Source organism: Nyctibius grandis, chromosome 2, assembly GCF_013368605.1.
Source record: "Nyctibius grandis isolate bNycGra1 chromosome 2, bNycGra1.pri, whole genome shotgun sequence".
Classification (NCBI taxonomy): domain Eukaryota; kingdom Metazoa; phylum Chordata; class Aves; order Nyctibiiformes; family Nyctibiidae; genus Nyctibius; species Nyctibius grandis.
Window position 1 is genome coordinate 87,648,095 of NC_090659.1, and position 19,393 is coordinate 87,667,487.

Sequence of the window (19,393 nt, forward strand, 5' to 3'; positions counted from 1 at the left end):
TGAGTTGCTAGGGAAGATGGATAAAGATTTTTATGGTCTTGAGTAACATCTAACTTATGAAAAGTTGTTTGTATAACAGATTTCAGTTGCTCAAGTTCATATTTTTGTGTTTTAATTTTTTAAATCAATCTCTTACAGTTAAATGTCATCCAGCAATACAGTTGTTTAAAACTTTTTTTTTCTCTCCAATTCTAGGAAGATATGAATTTAAATGAAGACAAGAAGATGCCATTGAGAGAAAAGGATTTTAATACCAAAAAAGAAATGGTGATGCAATATATTAGCACTGCTTCGAAGTCTGTAAGTAAATTTCTCTAAAGTACACAAAAAATAACTTAATGTTTACATTATTTCCTATTGGAGAGAAAAAGTGATGCACGCATGTTACATTCTTTTGACTAACTTTTGTTTCTCATAGACACAAACATATTTAAAGGGCACTATCTCATTATTTTACAAGTTGCAATGAAAGATATTCACTTGTTCTGAGGTCTGTCTTCTGTACACAGAACAGCATTTCTTTTTGGTAAAGGTATGGCTATTAGTGGAGATGGAAAGACTCTGCAGAAAACTTCTTGGAGAAGTTTGATGTGAACTTTTATTCTTTTCTAGCACTGGTTAAAAAGAATTCCTTAACTGATTAGCCTTTTTCATACTTGACTTCAGTACGGAATTCATGTTGTGATGCTATGTAATAGTTGATGACGAAAGTTTTGCACATGAACCCAATTAGTGTCCATTTTTGACTTGTGATAATTACTGGTTGTTTTGGAAAAGTGCAAGGAGTTGTGTTCTGGGCAATTTAAGGATTAAGTTGGCATAAGAAAAACTACTCTAGTTTTTGCAAAGCGGGGACTGACTCCAGTGCTAAATGCTAATGTCATCCTCGGACCTTTTGATTGTTATAGAATTCATATATTTGGTTCTTTGACTCTCAGTGCTCCATGCATGTAGAGAGATCAGTAAAAATTGCCCATGTGTTATTTTAACTAAATATTTAGAAAAGAAGACAGTAAATAATTTAAATGAGGTATTTATCTTACTGTGTACTTTAAATGATGTACCTTATTAGTGTAATGCTCTAGCACTTTTAGGAAGGACAGAACTGTCTGGAGATTGTTTTGTTTAAGATGAGCTTGTCAAAGCCACTAGCTGTTCCATAGCATAAAAGTTCCTTAGAACTGGAAGATCAGGAGGCCTAACCTGTTTTTCTTTTTTTAGAGATATTTCATGGGAAATCAGGAAACTTTATGCTAGTAAATCTCACAATGTTCTTGAAGTTTCTCAGCCCAAACCAGCATGTCAAGGTTTATATGATGATGATACCCCTAGCCTCCACACATTCTAAGACCTCAGTTGTTTTAATCTAAAAAGTAATGTGGTAATAGGACATGGCTGGCTGTGCAGAATTGCTGCATCCACATCTATTGCTGGAATCTTAGCATCATGATGAAGGTGATGTTAAGACTTTCTTTCTCAAGAGAAAGGTTTTCATGTTAACTCTTTACTTCCTGGCACTTAATACTTGCAAAGAACCGAAGCCTATAGCAGAGTAGGTTTCACTGATCCTTCTTTGAGTGCCATTTACAATAAATATTTTTTTTTGTCTTTGGTTGTCATCACACTTTTTTTTGGCAATGGAGCTTCTTGCCGTATGCCCAAAGCAGCCATACAAGGTACTCTGTTGAAGAGGACAGGTCTTTTTCCTCCCCCAGGGTAGTGATTTGTTCCCACACACTGTTGTCTTGCATGTTTTCATAAAGCCCCCAACAGCATTTTTTCCTTTCTGTTCAGAAACTCTTGTCTTTACTGAACTCTGTTCCTACTGTTGTGTCCTTACTGGAAATGGCATTCACTCATTGTATAACTGGGAGGAGCTGTTTCTGTGATGCATAGATTCAGCTGTTTGATACATTAGTGCTGCAGACAAATTCAGCTTAGTGCTGGAGCTACTGGATGGGAAACTCCTTCCCTCGCTCTTGCAAACTCATGGTTCCTGGCATGCTCTTTCATGCCTCAAGTGCATTGGACTGTCCGAGTGTCTTCTCAGTCTAGAGAGAACAGTGCACTGCATGCCCAGGGTACTTGGCTAAATTTTGGTGTACCTTGACTTGCTGAGTGTCGTACTTTTTCAGAAGAACTGAAGTGCCATGTAGCTCCTGAATATTACATACAACTAACCCCATCTCAGGTCTCTCTTTCTACGAGTGATAGTGCAGTAACATCTTTTGATAGTTCATACTTCTCAAACTTTGAGGAGACAGGTACTAAGCTGTGTTGTGTTGGGACAAATATCCTCATTTGCAACTGCTATGCAGAGTACCAAGCAGGTTTAATTTAAAGCAGTTGTGGTTATAAAAACTATTAAAATCAAGAACAGAGGCTGTGCCTCTAGTGAATCGCTGAAAATGAAGCAGCCTCTGGTGATCCAAGTGGACTCCACTGTAGTCAAAACTTCATCGTTGACCTCAGTATCAAGGTTTCTGTTTCTTAGAAATGCAGAACTCCTTTCCAGTATTCATTAAGGACATCTCTGTTACTGATGCATTTAGAATTTATGCTGGGTTTGGTGGGGCTATGCTCAGGTGCTTATTTATGTATGGAATACTGTGACCTACATCTGTCTATGCATAAGATGTTTAGAATGAATCCATACTGACATACATCATCCAATATTCATTCATTTCACTCCCTTTTGCTTAGAGACTTCTTAAACAGTTGGCTGAAAGTGTGCTTCTATATATGTGTCTGTATATGTTTGTCTGTAAGTGTACCATCACTCTTCGTAACATGTTCAGAGGCTCCCTGTAGAAGAATTGCTAAGAATAAAGAGTCTTGGGGTTTGTGATACTAGTAGTACTTACTGAAAATTTGAACAATAGCAAAAATTGTGTGCTTGGAAGAATTCTGCTCTTCAGTATTCTGCTAGTACTTCCTTGTTTTCTTGTAATGTATAATGTTTAGATGAAGCCTTATTTCTTCCTGTAGAAATATTGTCTTAGAGATGTATATCACATCATGGCTTGGAAATCTTGAATGAAATTTCTGTGCTGTGGTGTCATGTCTTATTTATCAGGAAACGGTTGGAGAAGAGAACAACAGTTGTGTTTAAAGGCTATTATGTGAGTGTGAATTCTCATCTACCAAAAGCAGTGTGATTCTGTCTGTTGTTAGAGATTGTTATGCCCAGTGTATTTTCTGTGGTTTTGTAGCTGTTTGTATGTATTATGATTATTTAAGGTTAGAAACGGCATCACATTAAGTGCTATATAAACATATACAAAGATGTTCCAGACCAGAAAAGTTTTAAAAATCAATTTCCATGTTATGGTGTTAATACGCAAGTGGAAATAAGAGCAACATTACTATAATGTTACTCTACTGTAAGTTTTGCTGTTCTGTATGTTGAACACACACAAACTGGGTTTTAAAGTGAGTTTTCTTAACAAGATTTTGTTTTTGTTGTGGAGCTTACTCCCTTGTAATGTTTTAACTGAATTAATTAATGCTGACTTCATGCTGCATCTGCTCACAACCAGTTGTTCTTCAGTTGAGCAATTAAATTTCTAGAGGCTCTGATGCCTCAAGATATTTCCTGTTTCTCAGTTAACTTGAGCATTTTGAACTTAAGCAGCTTTTCCCATGCAGAAATATAGCTAATATAATCAGTTTCACAATTGGTATCAAATGCAGCTCTCATTTTATTTAAGCAGTGGCAGATGTATCATATTCTTATTATGTTGCAGAACATTGGCATAACTATGAATAAGTGGTACTTGGTACTGTGGGTGTGTTGTACAGACATTTAGAGTTTATTGGCATCTTTTGCATATGGTAACGTTCAGGTGGGGAACCGAATCTGAAATGGGATGGCTGGTTACTGTCTGGATGTTGGTGTGAGTCTCCATTGCTTGTGATACTGTCTTCAGATAGCTCAGATGAGACTCTCTGAAATGTCACTCTAGTGAATTCTTATAGTCTGGCTGGGCTCTTGTCTCATGTGACCTTTCCACTGCATACATTGCTATTGATTATATTAAGTTACTTCCATAATATCTTCTAACCATCTTAACTATATGTCCTGTCCATATAACTGTCCTATATGACTGTTTCTGCATCAAAAGAATCACAGAATCACAGAATGTTAGGGATTGGAAGGGACCTCGAAAGATCATCTAGTCCAATCCCCCTGCCGGAGCAGGATTGCCTAGACCATATCACACAGGAACGCGTCCAGGCGGGTTTTGAATGTCTCCAGAGAAGGAGACTCCACAACCTCTCTGGGCAGCCTGTTCCAGTGTTCAGTCACCCTCACCGTAAAGAAGTTTTTCCTCATATTTATGTGGAACCTCCTGTGTTCCAGCTTGCACCCATTGCCCCTTGTCCTGTCAAGGGATGTCACTGAGAAGAGCCTGGCTCCATCCTCATGACACTTGCCCTTTACATATTTATAAACATTCATGAGGTTCCCCCTCAGTCTCCTCTTCTCTAAGCTAAAGAGACCCAGCTCCCTCAGCCTCTCCTCATAAGGGAGATGTTCCACCCCCTTAATCATCTTTGTGGCTCTGCGCTGGACTCTCTCTAGCAGTTCCCTGTCCTTCTTGAACTGAGGGGCCCAGAACTGGACGCAATATTCCAGATGCGGCCTCCCCAGGGCAGAGTAGAGGGGGAGGAGAACCTCTCTTGACCTGCTACCCACACCCCTTCTAATCCACCCCAGGATGCCATTGGCCTTCTTGGCCACAAGGGCACACTGCTGGCTCATGGTCATCCTGCTGTCCACTAGGACCCCCAGGTCCCTTTCCCCTACGCTGCTCTCCAACAGGTCTGTCCCCAACTTGTACTGGTACATGGGGTTGTTATATCCAGCTTGGTCAATTTTACAGCAGGAACTGCTGGGGGAAGTCACTGGAAATGACAGATTCTCCATCCAGGATATTAATCCTTATGCTTAGGCATACAAGTAGTGCTTGTCAACTAGTCTATGCACAGCAGGAGCTGCCAGGAGAATTTCTGGGACTTTCTGAAATCTCCAACTGTAATGCTCCTGTAACATTTAGTTCAATACTTTGTCATGAAGGCTACTAGGAGTTTGGACATCTTGTCTGTAGTCAGTTCATTATCTCATCTGCATCCTCTAAACTTACTTTCCAGCTGGTTGGCCCCAACATGTGTGGGTGCATGGGATTATTCCTCCCAGGTTCAGGATTTAGCATTTCCTGTTGTGGAACTCCCTGAAATTCGTCTGCCCATTTCTTCTGTCTGTTGAGGTCCGTCTGAATGTCAGCATAGCAGTCTGGTCTGTCAACCACTCTTCCTAGTTTTAACTTCACCTCTCTGCTAGAAACTATTTCATAATTTTCTGCTTCCGGGGAGTTTATTTTTCAACACTTCTTGAGGATCTACCAAAGTGAGAAACCATCTGTATGAGCTCTTTATAATAATATAATGAGACTGCCTCACCGTTTACAGTGGATAATTTCAAGTTATTATTGCACTGCACGTTTAATTCTCTTCAACTCCAGACTTAAGCCAATGGATAATCAAGTATTATTTAGTAACTCTCTTCAGTGCTATATGGCAAAATAATTCTGCTTATGCTCTCAAATTGTGCTTATGCTCTCAGAAAAAAAGGAGTATTTCCAATGAAGTCAAATACAGGTTTTATACTCCATTGTATGCCTCTTTTTTTTTTTTTTTTTGAATTTAGATATGTTCTGTAGAAAATATATCTATCCTTCATGTCATACACGGATATTAGATGGAGTAGACTTCTTATTTTTCGCCATCTACAAATTTCGTCTTTGCTTCTACTTTAAAAAAAAAAGGGAGGAGAAAAAAGGGGAGGAGAATAATCCTAAGAAGAGGGTCAATACCTCTTAGATTTGCCATTTTAATTGCAAAGTGTAGAGCTTCATTAATTCAGTATAACCACTGCTTTGTTTAAAACAATGGATACTATATATCCTTCGCAAGAATCATTAGTATCTTGAATTTATTTTAAGCAACATTTGACACCACAGATACACTGATGAGTCAGTCAGTGTCTTTCAACTTGTATTGCTTGGAACAGAAAATATTTTTTTTGCACAAAACTACTTTTGCAGTGCTGCATTAACTTGCCATTGCATTTTTCTTTCTATCTCCCTTGTTCTCCATGTCTCCATTTGTCTTCCCACCTGCCTAAAAGAGCAAAACCCCAAAAGCAAGGCAAAATCCAAACCCACAGCTTGAGTAAGTGTTCTTATGTTATTGCATTGATAGTCATATTTGTGTTGCACTGCATTCTTATAGATGGCAAATACAAATGAGGAGCTGGGATTTATCTTTAGAACTTCAGTGTTTCTGAAGAAGTCTCTCTTCTTTTTTTACATTTTTTTTTATTTTTAAAGTTCTTTTTCTTTAGCCCTTAGAGCCAACACTAGTCTGTTTTTATAATCTTAGTCTCATATACTCCTCACCTGAAGGACCTTTAAGGGAAAAGTGTTTTACAGCATTATCTGCAAGAACTCGAGTTACTGCAGTAACATCCTGAGTACTCCACTGGTGCGCTGGTTCTTCCCTCCGTATTCTCGTATGACTGCAGTCACCCTTCTGGACACGTGCCCTTTGATCTCTTCAGAGCACCTCAGAATTGTTTTTTACTTCTGCTGAGTATTGAAAATCAAGATGTTTGCAATGCGTAAACAGACTCCATTCATTACAAAAATTATATTTCACCAAGTGTGCATGATACATTTCTACATTTGATGCCTGCTGCTTTTGGCTACTGATTATAAATTAATTCATAAATTGACAAAAATTCATTCAGCACTAGCATGTATAGTAGATGGGTAACAAACAGTTACAGGTTTAGGACTAAATTATATCTTTTTTTTTTTCCCCCTGTTTTTTCAAGGAACAGAAATGAAGGTTAGTGATTAATAATCTATTCAAGTTCTATGTGTGCCAAATAAAAAAAATGAATGTATTTTCTGTATTTCAGGGAAGTCTCAAGAACAGTCGGAAGATTTCACCCCAAGAGTTTATTCAGGAATTAAAATCTGGGTCAACAGATGAAAGACTAGTCAGTTGCTTAGAATCTCTCCGTGTGTCCTTGACTAGTAATCCTGTCAGGTAACATCATTAACACATATTGCAAAGTTTAATCATACTCTTATTTCTTAATGGATTAAAATTAATGTTTCTGTAGATGTGTATGTTTCAGGGTTTTCCAGTTAATGAATGTGTATGTATGCGTGAATGATTGTACTTTTTTCTTTTTTTTTTTCTATTGATTATGTATCCTCTGTAGATCTATTTTTCAGTAGATTTCACTGACCTGTACAAGGTAATACTGAGAAAATGTAGAACTGTAGTGCAGAGTAGTTTGCTTTGTTTTCAAGTGCTAAATAGCCAAAAGTTTTTTTCATTTTTAGTTTTGAAATATTTTCTTAAATCTTTAATCTTTTAACTTACTTTGTCAGCGTGATCAATAACGGGAGATAGACACCTTGGTGTAAGTTTGTTAGCCAGAAAATATGTTTTTAGTTGTCCAGTGTGGTTTAAGCTTTCTTCCATGCTGCCTTCTAGTAATTTTTGCTGTATCTGTGAGGTTCATCTATTCAGAAGAGAGCACAACATTAGTTTACCTGTGCTTTTTTTTTAAGAAGGCTAACTCTTCAGTAATTGTCACTCTAACACTGATATCAATGTTTACGTTTAATTTTTATTTGAGCCATGCAGCTTGATCTGTGTATGATGGCTTTATTTTATTAAATTATATTTTTTTCTCTTCTACTCTATTTACAGCCTTTGTTTTAGATTTCCTATTTCAGCCAATGGTTGAACACATGATTTTTGGAAACTGTTTTGGGTTTAGTTCAAAATTATGCAAATGAAATGTTGAAGATGCTTATGATGGGATGTGATTAAAAAGGATTAGACAACTTTCTTCTTTCTGCATCTGGCTTGGCAGATGTGTTGATATGGGTCTTCTGTATGGGTGTTTGCTTCTTTCCTTCTGTTAATCTGTTTCTGAATTGGATTGTCTCATTTAGGATGTGTAATGGTTCACATGGGAGGAAACATGCTTTACATTAACCTGAGTTCTTCTGGCAGAGGGATTTACAGAAGATATACTTCTTCTATGAGTTTGAAGCTTCTTTTTGATGTAGTATTGCTTCCCCTTCTTTATTAAAAAAAACCAAACCAACCAACAAACCAAACAACAACCCACAACCCCAGAGATATTTTTATTTACACTTAGTTGTTTTAACAAAGAAAACTTTGCTTGTTAGTATGTGTCTGGAAATAGAAACACAAAATGTATGAAATATGTGACAAGTTTAGAGTGATCTTTCCTCTCTGTTCTTGATATAACTGGATGGTTTCATCTTTTTCTATGTGATTGCCTTTGCTGTCCCTTACCCACACACCAAGAGAAAATTTAATCCCCCTCGCTAAAAAAAGGAAACAAACCAAAAAACATGATCTTGGTGAGGTGCTAGTTCTGCCTGACAGTGCAGTACAATCGATAGGACATGAAGGGGTGAGGAAGATGGAGAAATGGTATCAGAATAAGGAATGTGGAATCCAGCTATGAGAGAATGGTGTTGGTCTATACTTAAGATATTTGATAGAGAATGCAGATTGAATTGGACTATGATGTTGTAATAGAGCATCTGATCAATACCGAAAGCTGGTGATCAGTATTACCTGGAAGAAAAAAGTACAGAAACTTAGAAGTTTTACAGCAACTAAATATTATGAAATTTTGGACAAATGTTTTCCACAAAAGTTTCACTTTGAGTAAGGAAAGGATTAGAAATCTGTAGATGTGTTATGAGTACAAGCAGAAGAGCAAGTGCTTTTGTGCATGAAGAAATGGAAAAAAGAATGTTTTAATTTTCATAAGCTTAGTGTATTTTATGTCAATCCTTCAAAGCATGCTAGAAGGGTATGATGCATTGTTGATATCAAAGTATTGTATTGATACTTTTGAAAGATTAGTTTCTTTAACTTATTGGTACATATAGTTCCAAATTGCAACACTGTCTTGTTCAGTCAAATACAAACTATGATAGGGAGAAAATTTGATAGTTGAATCTAAGTCCAAACTTGACCATAACTTATTACAATTTAACTTCAGTTTGAAACATTAAGCAGAATGTAAGAGACAACATAAGTTCTATAATGCTTGGGTTGGAGTGAAACTCATTAAGTTAATGGATGGATGGCCTAAGAATAAGTCTGAATTGGAGAGGTTTGAATTCAAAGGAGAGTGACCATGGCTTGCAAAAACACCAGAGGAGAGGTATTTAAGTAGGCAGCAGTTTAATGAAAAAACTGAATGCATGAGTCCATGAATGCATTTTAGTCTACAAATCAAAACAAGGGTCACAACCAATAGAACATAGGGGTTCTGAAACAGTCTTCTGGTGTATTGAGTGGTGCTGGAGAAGCTTGTTAAGATAGACCTCACTAGGCTTAAACAGAGCATTTTAAAATACCCTTAGGAAAAAACTAAGTTCTTCTGTAGGGCTTATATACCAAAATAGCAAAAATGTAACAGTGGTGCACTGTTCTTCATACTAAAAATTTCTGGAGTAAACATTTTTGAACCATATCCCCTTCTTTCTAATGAGTAACAACAGTTGATTCGTTGGATGCAAATATTGGTGACCTTGATTTTTCCTATCAGCAGCCAGATCTTGGTAAGAACTTTCTTTGACACGTAGAAACTGAACTCCAGTCCAGCTGCTATAAATCCATGGTTATTTTTAACTCCTGCTTCATATGATATTTCAGAGAAATAACTGATGAAACTTTGGGATTTTATTTTGTGCATGTATAATACCTAAGAATAAATTCATCCTTTTTTAACAGGAAGAGAATAAAAATTTAGATTGGATCTTACCTGACAATCTTCAACATTTGTGGGCTGTCATCTTTTTGGCAGTATATAATTTAGGTTTTTTTTCTGTTTTTCCAATTACTATACTTTAATCAACTTAACTTTTTACTTTTGTTAACATTTCTTTTTCTAATGCAAGAACTGATTCTACAACATTGTTTTCAATTAGTCGTTTTTGTAAAATGTATTTTTAGTTCATAGAGAAAATTTGAATCAAGTGATATTGAGTGAATGGAATGCCTCTTGATCTTCTATTGAGCAAAGAGTTGATTTGGGGTTTTAAAATGATCCAGTTTTACTGCTTTTATTAATGTTGACAGTTTTCATTCATTGTAATTACTCTTTGAAATGTCAATTTTTTAATGTCTTTTTCCTTTCTCCCTAGCTGGGTTGAAAACTTTGGCCGAGAAGGTCTGGGGCTACTGTTGGATATTTTGGAAAGATTGGTTGAGACAAAAAAGTAAGGATGATTTTATATAAAATTGCCAGCTTTTCTTAATATGTAAACAGCATTTAATTACACTAAATTTTATATTTATTCAGCCAGGACAAAGTTGTGAAGAGGAGTCAGCATAAGGTTATACAGTGTTTGAGAGCCTTCATGAATAACAAGGTATGGGATTTTTTTAAATCTGGAAATTTAAATTGCTACAGTTCAACCAGATAATGTACATGATCGGTGGGTATAAGTGTGTGCAGTTTGGACAAGTGGTGTGTCAGTCACGTGTGGTTTGAAGGTCTTTCTGCTGTCCCTTCCTCTCCGCAGAAATATACTCAGAGAATAGCCTAATCTTTTGATGCTGATGTATGCCCTTATTACAGAATAACTGACCCATTTTGGACTTTTCTCTCATTTAATTTTTTTAATTAAGTATTTGGCGGACTTAAATGTGATTTGAAATATCTATGTGAGGGAACTGTTGCTGTCTTTTACTAGATATTTGACACGGTCATTTGGATTCCCTCCAACTCTCCTTACAACTGCTTTTCTGTTGTTTAGTATGGATTGGAAAGAATTTTGGGAGAAGAGAGAAGCCTTTTGTTGCTGATCAAAGCAATTGATCCCAAGCAAACTAACATGATGACAGATGTAGTTAAACTCCTTTCTGCAATGTGCATTGTTGGAGAGGAAAACATGTAAGTACTGTATTTAGCCAGAAATAGTAAGGTAATTTTACGATATCCAAATTTATAGTTAACTTGTGTGAAATGCTGAAATTTTCAACTTAGATTTGCAAGTAGTATGTGTACTATATTGTCAGTTTTCAGAATACCTTTGTCTGTGATTTTTATTATGGTCATATCAATAAGAGTTTTCTTTTTGACATGTAGATGTACTAGGTAAATGGAAGTAGTTACGTATCCATTCTTTTGCTTAAAATTTTTTAGCATTACTTTTAAGGTATCTTGACTGTTGTAATCCAGCAAGTCATTCTTTGGCTACAAAAGTCTTCAAAGGAAACAAGTAATTCTTAAACCTCCTAAATTCGTATGCAAGAAATTGAGGCAGGTGAATACTTTGGCGACATGGCTCTCGAGATAACAAACAAAGAGCATGGTTAAATATCTCTCCTGAGTGAAATGCTTTTTTTTTTTTTTTACAGCCTTGAAAAAATTTTGGAAGCTGTAACAGCAGCAGCAGAAGAAAGGAATGTTGATAGATTCTCTCCTATTGTAGAAGGTCTTCAGGATAACTCGGTTCAGCTGCAAGTAAGCAAATTTTTTTCACAAACCTCTGCAACAAGTAAAAATAAAATTACTTATTTTTCTGTATTGAACAAGTCATTACAATAAAAAGCAGGAGGGATACTGTTTCAAATAAGGGTCAAATTTTGGAATGTTGTTTATAATGTTGTTTTTTAAAATGCATTGTGGGAAGATTCACTGTTGAGAAACAGGGATGTTGCAGGTTAATTTGTTGATTTCCAGTGTAGGGGAAAGGGACCTGGGGGTCCTAGTGGACAGCAGGATGACCATGAGCCAGCAGTGTGCCCTTGTGACCAAGAAGGCCAATGGCATCCTGGGGTGTATTAGAAGGGGTGTGGTTAGCAGGTCAAGAGAGGTTCTCCTCCCCCTCTACTCTGCCCTGGGGAGGCCGCATCTGGAATATTGTGTCCAGTTCTGGGCCCCTCAGTTCAAGAAGGACAGGGAACTGCTAGAGAGAGTCCAGTGCAGAGCCACGAAGATGATTAAGGGGGTGGAACATCTCCCTTATGAGGAGAGGCTGAGGGAGCTGGGTCTCTTTAGCTTAGAGAAGAGGAGACTGAGGGGGGACCTCATGAATGTTTATAAATATGTAAAGGGCAAGTGTCATGAGGATGGAGCCAGGCTCTTCTCAGTGACATCCCTTGACAGGACAAGGGGCAATGGGTGCAAGCTGGAACACAGGAGGTTCCACTTAAATATGAGGAAAAACTTCTTTACGGTGAGGGTGACCGAACACTGGAACAGGCTGCCCAGAGAGGTTGTGGAGTCTCCTTCTCTGGAGACATTCAAAACCCGCCTGGACGCGTTCCTGTGTGATATGGTCTAGGCAATCCTGCTCCGGCAGGGGGATTGGACTAGATGATCTTTCGAGGTCCCTTCCAATCCCTAACATTCTGTGATTCTGTGATTTCTATTCAGTCAAATCTTACAGACTTTGGGAGTTAAATTTATACTGCCTTTTGAAATAAAGCATGAGTCATATATTCAGATGCAAAAATATTATCTCACTTCTGGCGATATTAGAGATTAATAATAGTAAAAAACCAAGTTTTTAGGCAACTGCTTTTTATAATTAATGTTTAAATCAGCAGGAAATCTGTCCCTCGTGCTTACTTTACGATTTCATAAAATTGCATCCAGAGAGTCTGAGGAAACAAATCTTTCACCTTATTTTCAATTTTCAATTTGCTTCAGTTGGATATAGAGTTTACCACAGAAAGACCCAAAGTATTATAGTGCATTTGAATGATCATTATAAATCATTAGTCTAAGTGTAAATATTAACTCATATCGATTTTCATGTAATTCAGGTGAACTGAACTCTGGTCATAATTATTTGTAAATATTACAAAAATGGTAGAAGATGAATCCCAAGTTTGAAAGAAATGATTGTGTTACTCCGCTGTCACCTTTTGTATTAAATAGTCCATGTCTGACAGTAAAGATTGCTGTTCGTTTTATCCATCTCACAGAAAAGCTAACCATAAAGAAATATTGAAGGTAGAGAAATATTTGTAGTTGAATTATGCGGGTACTGATGGGGTTCTCTTTTGAAAAAATGTCCCTCCTTTCTTACTCTTTCTGTGTTATAATCATAGAATGGTTTGAGTTGGAAGGGACCTTTAAAGATCATCTAGTTCCACTCCCCCTACCTTGAGGGGGTCATCTTTCACTAGATCAGGCTACTCAAAGCCCCATCCAGCTTGTCCTTGAACACTTCCAGGGGTGGGGCATCCGCAGCTTCTCAGGATACGATTGACTCTCTGGGCTGCAAGCACACAGTGCTGGCTCATATCTAATTTTTCTCTATGAATATCCCGAAGCCCTTCTCTGAAGGGCTGCTCTCAATCTGTTCATCACTCAGCCTGCACTGATACTGGTGAGTGTCCCAACCCAGCTGCAGGATGTTGCACTTGGCCTTGTTGAACTTCATGAGGTTCACGTGGGCCCACTTCTCCAGCTAGTCAAGGTCCCTCTGGATGGCATCCCTTGATGCTCCCATCTTCAGCTTCCTATTTTCAACTTCCATTTTTTCATGCCTCTTCATTCTAGAGTAGAGCTTTTTACAGTTACAATTACTTATTTACCTTTTTTATTTGTAGTTTCTGAATAAGTTGCTTTCTAACCCTTAGTCTAGATATTATTTTGTAGTATAACTTGTTGAATAAGCAAACTGTCTCTTTTTTACCCAGTATTGTGAAAATCACTACCAAAGTACTTTGTTTTCTGAAATGTGTTCTAGAATACACATTCTAGGAGTGCTAAACTGAGGTCAAGGGAATACTATAGAGACCGAAGAATACTAAGAGATGAAGGAGACAGAAAATTACTGTACAGCATAAAGTCAGTTAAATTCAGTTACATTGTTTTGACAAAGAAGTGGTTGCTTTCTGTTTCTTTTGTTTGTTTTCTGTTGTAGTGTTCATAGGTATCTCCATGTTCTCTGTCCTGAGCGAGAGATCTGACAGCAAGATTTTTTTTTTTCTTTTCTTTAAATCTTACTACTCAGTTTTCTGGCAGTAGGAATACATAGCCATGGTGTAATTTAGCAGATGAGGTGATAACTGAGAGAAGGACAATCCTCTAATTTGAATATATTTTTTTTTAAATCTTGTAAATGTTCGTTTATCTCAGCATGGATTTATTACACTGAGTTAAGTTTTGAATGAAAACCAAATCAAAGAATTTATGGATTCTTCATTTCCTTCCTTTGCTTCAACCTTGAAGATTTCTAAATGCCTGTAATGCGTATTGCATTCCATTACCAATGATGATAGTCAAAGTTGCTTAGGAACCTCAGACAGTCAACTTAAGGGTCAAGTAGGCTCTTACCCCAGCAATAATGTTTATTGGCTGGAAGTGTAGGATATTTTGTTTGTTCTTATATTTCACTTGTTTGTTTTTAAAAGTGTATCAGGTTGGTATTTGCTTCATATAGAAGGTGTTGATTCTGGCGTAGTGCAGAAAGATTTGTCTTTTTTGCCTTTTTTTTTTTCAGATTTGTGTTTTGTGCTAATGTATTGAAAATCATAGTAATTGCCTTTGAGGATCAAAAAGGAGGCCTTATACTGGCAAAGCTAGAGTAGGGCTGGAAAGGAACTGTAAGGAAAACTGTAGAGTAATAAATTTTTCCTTTGAGCAGTGGCTGGGAGGCTTTGTGTAAGGCTCAGCCTACAGTTAAGATTAGCAAGAAGAGGGAGCAAAAGCTTTGAGCTCCACTTGTAGTGGGACTGGAAAGGGACTGCAGAAGGCAAATGTAGACTGTAAGACAATAAATTTCCTGTTTTCCAAGGCTTTTGAGTCCGCATTTTCCAGATAAGACATAATTTCTTGTAGTAGTGGATCCTTACTGTTGGTATTTTTGCAAGAATCATTGCAGTTCTTCAGTATTAAATTTAAATATATGATCTCATATATTTCTGTTCTTCTCTGGGGTCTCTATTTCATTTAGATTTCAAGGTGAATGATGTTCAGTTAACAAGTTCCTATTCAGTTCCTATGATTTTTTTTTTTTTCCTCCATATCTTAGCATACTTGAAGTAGGCAGTATGAATTTAGGCCAGGCGTGCAAGCTTGGGCATGTCAGACTTTCAGGACAATATAATATTTGGTTCTGTGCATCTGGGGCTTTTTTTATTTGTGTGTTTTTTAGTCCTTCTTGGTTTACTTGTTTTACTTGCATGGTTTACTTTGATATCGGGTCATGATATAAGTAAAAAATTTTCTTCTTATTTGATCAACCTAAAAAACAAAAACATGAAAAGTTTGATGATTTTCTGTTATGCTTATTTCTGTTGTTTTAGTATAATCAATAAGGTAAAAAATTATATATAATATATATTAAGAAAATTTTATTCATAAATATAATCAAAGAAAAAAGAAGTCCAAATGCAGAAATTAGCTTTAATGTTGAATGATGGTAGTTCAGTGTCTCTTTATATTGGTTGAGCAGGTTTCTTCTTTGGCATGAATATAGATGTCAATAAAAATTTTAAAAATATTTTGATTCAGTAGGGAAAAATGCTTTAGATCATGGAAATTATATTTTCTATTTTCAGGATATTGTATCTAACTTAAGAGAATTTATGAGCCTGTATTCTCTATAGAGCATGTAAGGTTTTGAGAACTTCCAGGTCCATCACAGCACTTATATGAGATGTCTAAATTTTAATAGTATGAAGAGCAGTACTTCTCTGGCTATTCTTTACTCATTTATAGGTATTCAGAGTCCTGAAATTAGCAGCATTTTGTTTTGAGTGTTAGGCTTACCAAGTGTGATCCTGAATTTTCAGGAGTTGCATATATTTGCATATGTGTAGATTTAATAAGGGAAAAAAGCTATCTATAACTCCCTTTTCTGTACAGTTCAAAAAGCACGTGAAAAGGCAGCCCTTTATTTTGAAGCAGCAGGTAAATTAAATTAATCCAATGTATTTCTCCCTTTACCCTGATGGGTGCCCAAATGGGCATTTTCCCTTTTCTCCCTTTTTAAAAATTAAATAAATTTATAAGTGCCTCTTTAAATTTATGAATATGCCTTGCAGATTAAACTGAAGGTGAACAGATAGTAACTCTTTTGGATCAGTATTTGTGAATAGGCTTCAGAAATTATAATCCCTTGTGAACAGTTGTTGGTAAGCAGCCCCTTTAAGAAATAGGTAGATACCAACACTAATGGCGGTTGAGACAGTTGATATGCAGGAAAAAAAAGGTCATAGGTGGTTATCTCTAACCACTTAGATCTTTCTTATAAACATGAGGACTTTCATACTACTGTTTACAGCGATGCTCAACTCCATTAGTGAGATATCACTGATGAGGTAATGGAATCAGTGCAGAAAACTTCATCTGAGTTGTTAACTGTGCAGTAACAACTTTTATTTTTCTAGGACTACTCTTCAGATATTAAACAAGTACTTCTCTACTAGTTATGCCTTCTCATGCTTGTGCTATACCTCTATTTGGTATTTTGTTTTCCTCTGATATAGAAGATAGGAGCATTGTTAAAACTGAGAATTTACTCTTAAGTGTTACAATTGCAATACTTAAGCTAAATATATTCATTTGGCTTTATTGAGAGTGTTAACCTAAAGTTCTTGAAAATAGGTGACATTTTGCTGTTTCATTTGCTGTATCTTATGTAGACATGGAAACTTTTAATTAAAGATCTCTTCTTTTTTTGAGTTAAACTTCCATTTGAACACGTTCTTTCTGCTAAAAGGCTTTTTTTCTTTTTCAGACTCCACAAATGGCTGCTAGATTTCTTTTTTTTAAGACCAGAAAAATCAAAGTTCCTCATGTGAATCAATTGTTAACTTTTATAACAATGACATTGACCTGGTGGTTAATTTGACAGTGTTTTAATGAGACAAAAGTTTACAGTTGTCAGTTACTTGGCACACTTGCCTTGATTATCTGCTTGATATATGTAGGCTTGCTTTGTGGCAATTTGACACTAACAACTGACCTTTTCAATTTTGAATTGACTAACATTTCTGTTACTTGAAGGCTGAATATACAAAAGGCCTCAGTATGATGATTTTTGTATTTTTAGTGAAAGCTCTATGTATCTGCTTTTTGCATTTGTTGAAAGCAAAGGATATTCTCCCTTTTAGCTTTCATAAAATCCAAAATTATGGAAAGCATACTTAAATGTTTGTGGTTCAAGACAAGATTGGTGATCTTAGTTTGAGGGTATAACTACACCCAGGAGTAATATTGAGTTTCTGGTTTTGTTAAAGTAAATGTAGTTTAACATCTTAAGCCTGTGCTCAAGAAAATGCATACAAGGCAATCTGGTACCTTGTATACTTATGATGACAACTGAAAAAGTCTAATACTTTGGTTGTTCAAGTCGCGGAGGCAGGAAATACAGCTCTTCTGACACAACCCATTTTGATGTATTTAAGACAATGATGAAAACAACAGCAACAAATTGTGTTGCCCAATTCTTCTCTTTCTCCCTGTAGAATCAAATGAATGCTTCTACTCTCTAATCATCATCTTTCATCCCTGTTCCGCGAGCAGGCAGTTTAATTAACAGAAGAGTGCTGTTCTTCTGTACAGTTCTAATTGCAGATGCCAGCTTCTTCTAATTTTCCGGTTAGAACGAGAAGGGGTACAATGTTGAAGCAAATGTGAAATTCTTCCTTTTCCAATTAAGTTCCTGAATAATGAGCACTGGTCATCCCTGTGGAAACCTTCAGGTGGTTCATGCCCATCATAGGAGAAACATTTTTGTGACGAAATAAAAGGTCTTGTCTGTTCATCAGTAGCATTACCCTATCAGTATTTTTAGTTGTAAGGGAATACCATTTCATTTTTCTTTTTCATCTAATAATATATAAGAATGTGAGATGATATGGTCTATGATATTTTGGTTAGCTGAATCCCTTGATGATTATTGGTTGTTCTGTGTTAATGAGATCCTTTGCGTAACTGCTTATGTAATAGGATGAATCAGAGCAAAACTCACCTTATCTAAATGTAGAGACTGATAGTAAATATTTAAGATCCATGTAAATGCGCATGTGGATGCATGCATGTGGATGCTACATCTCAAAGTCATTACTAAGAATTTTTTGTCATTAGCAAGGATAAATAATTGATGAACATCAATATAGTGTATGTACCAAAGCCAAATTACAGCCAGTTTAATAGTGGCAAGCGGAATTTAACTAAATATGCATCACCTTTACAGCCTTTTCTACAAATGCATACTTGCAGTAAGAGTGAGAAAACTGAAGCAGAAAATCTTACTGCAGTTCCTCTTATTCAAATCAGCAAGATATGACATGAGTTGATACCACATATTTGGTATTGATTGTCTTGTCTATGCAAGGAAAAAGCTGCTCTGAGCTACTGAGCTGTATCTGACATTTTCCACCAGAAAAGGACCAGGTATATTTTGTCTGGTCTTCAACTGGGAAAACTCAGAAAATGCATCCTGTAACTTGATAGATATCACTGGTTAGAATTGCAGAGGATTAGAATTTGAAGCTGTGACTTCTCACTTAGCAGAGTATATCTGATCTCATTTGTCTAGTTTCTCATGGAGGAAAGCATTCAAAATTTTTTATTTTCCAGGTGAACTGTATCATCATCCATGCAAAGTTCTTCCCTACCAAAAATAATGTGTGTGTATCCATCAATACATGCCCATCTATTAGATAAACATACAAAATCAAGTATTGTAGATTTCCCTACCGTGTGGCAGCAGGGCTTTAAAAGGGTTCCAGATGGAATATACTTGCGCACCCAAAAGCCCTCTGAAAGCTAACTGGTGGACTATGTTTAGCTGCAGTTCTTTAGGGATGAAGAAGGGAAGGAAGCATCTAACTAGACTCCCAGATGAAGTGAAAGATTTGCTCTTGGTTTTTCCCTGAAGAAAGGAAAGTGCCTCTACACGCCTTCACTGCATGCGTGTTGTAAACAGCAGGATACTCTTAAGATGTAATTACTGTCTGGGTTACAGGTACCCCTCAGGAAAGAGTACTTAGAAATTGCAGTCCTCAGCACAACAAAATTTTAGAAGGTACACCAGAGAGCCGTGTATTACCACATACCTTTCGCTGTTTGGAGCCTAAAATAATTTTACTACTTCAGGCATCGTCTCAAGGGCAGACTCACAAAATACCTCCACATACAGAATCTGTAACTCTTCATGAGATGGTTTTAGATATAGACCATTTGCCCAGAATGTTTTTCTCACAATGACTTCTGCCTTCCTAGGAAGCTCATTTACCTATCTTCACTAAACCTCATACTACCTCAGCACAAGTACCTCTTCCT

General features: G+C 36.6%; 1 protein-coding gene across 1 annotated transcript in view; it reads left to right on the top strand.

Annotated features, from left to right (window-relative positions):
• Positions 1-19,393, top strand: part of DIAPH3 (diaphanous related formin 3) — a 277,067-nt gene that overhangs the window by 37,406 nt on the left and 220,268 nt on the right. Inside the window, exons 4-9 of the mRNA XM_068421846.1 lie at positions 196-300; positions 6,986-7,116; positions 10,281-10,355; positions 10,439-10,508; positions 10,896-11,032; positions 11,500-11,605. Coding sequence (XP_068277947.1) covers positions 196-300; positions 6,986-7,116; positions 10,281-10,355; positions 10,439-10,508; positions 10,896-11,032; positions 11,500-11,605 — 624 coding nt within the window. The remainder of the gene's footprint in view (positions 1-195; positions 301-6,985; positions 7,117-10,280; positions 10,356-10,438; positions 10,509-10,895; positions 11,033-11,499; positions 11,606-19,393) is intronic.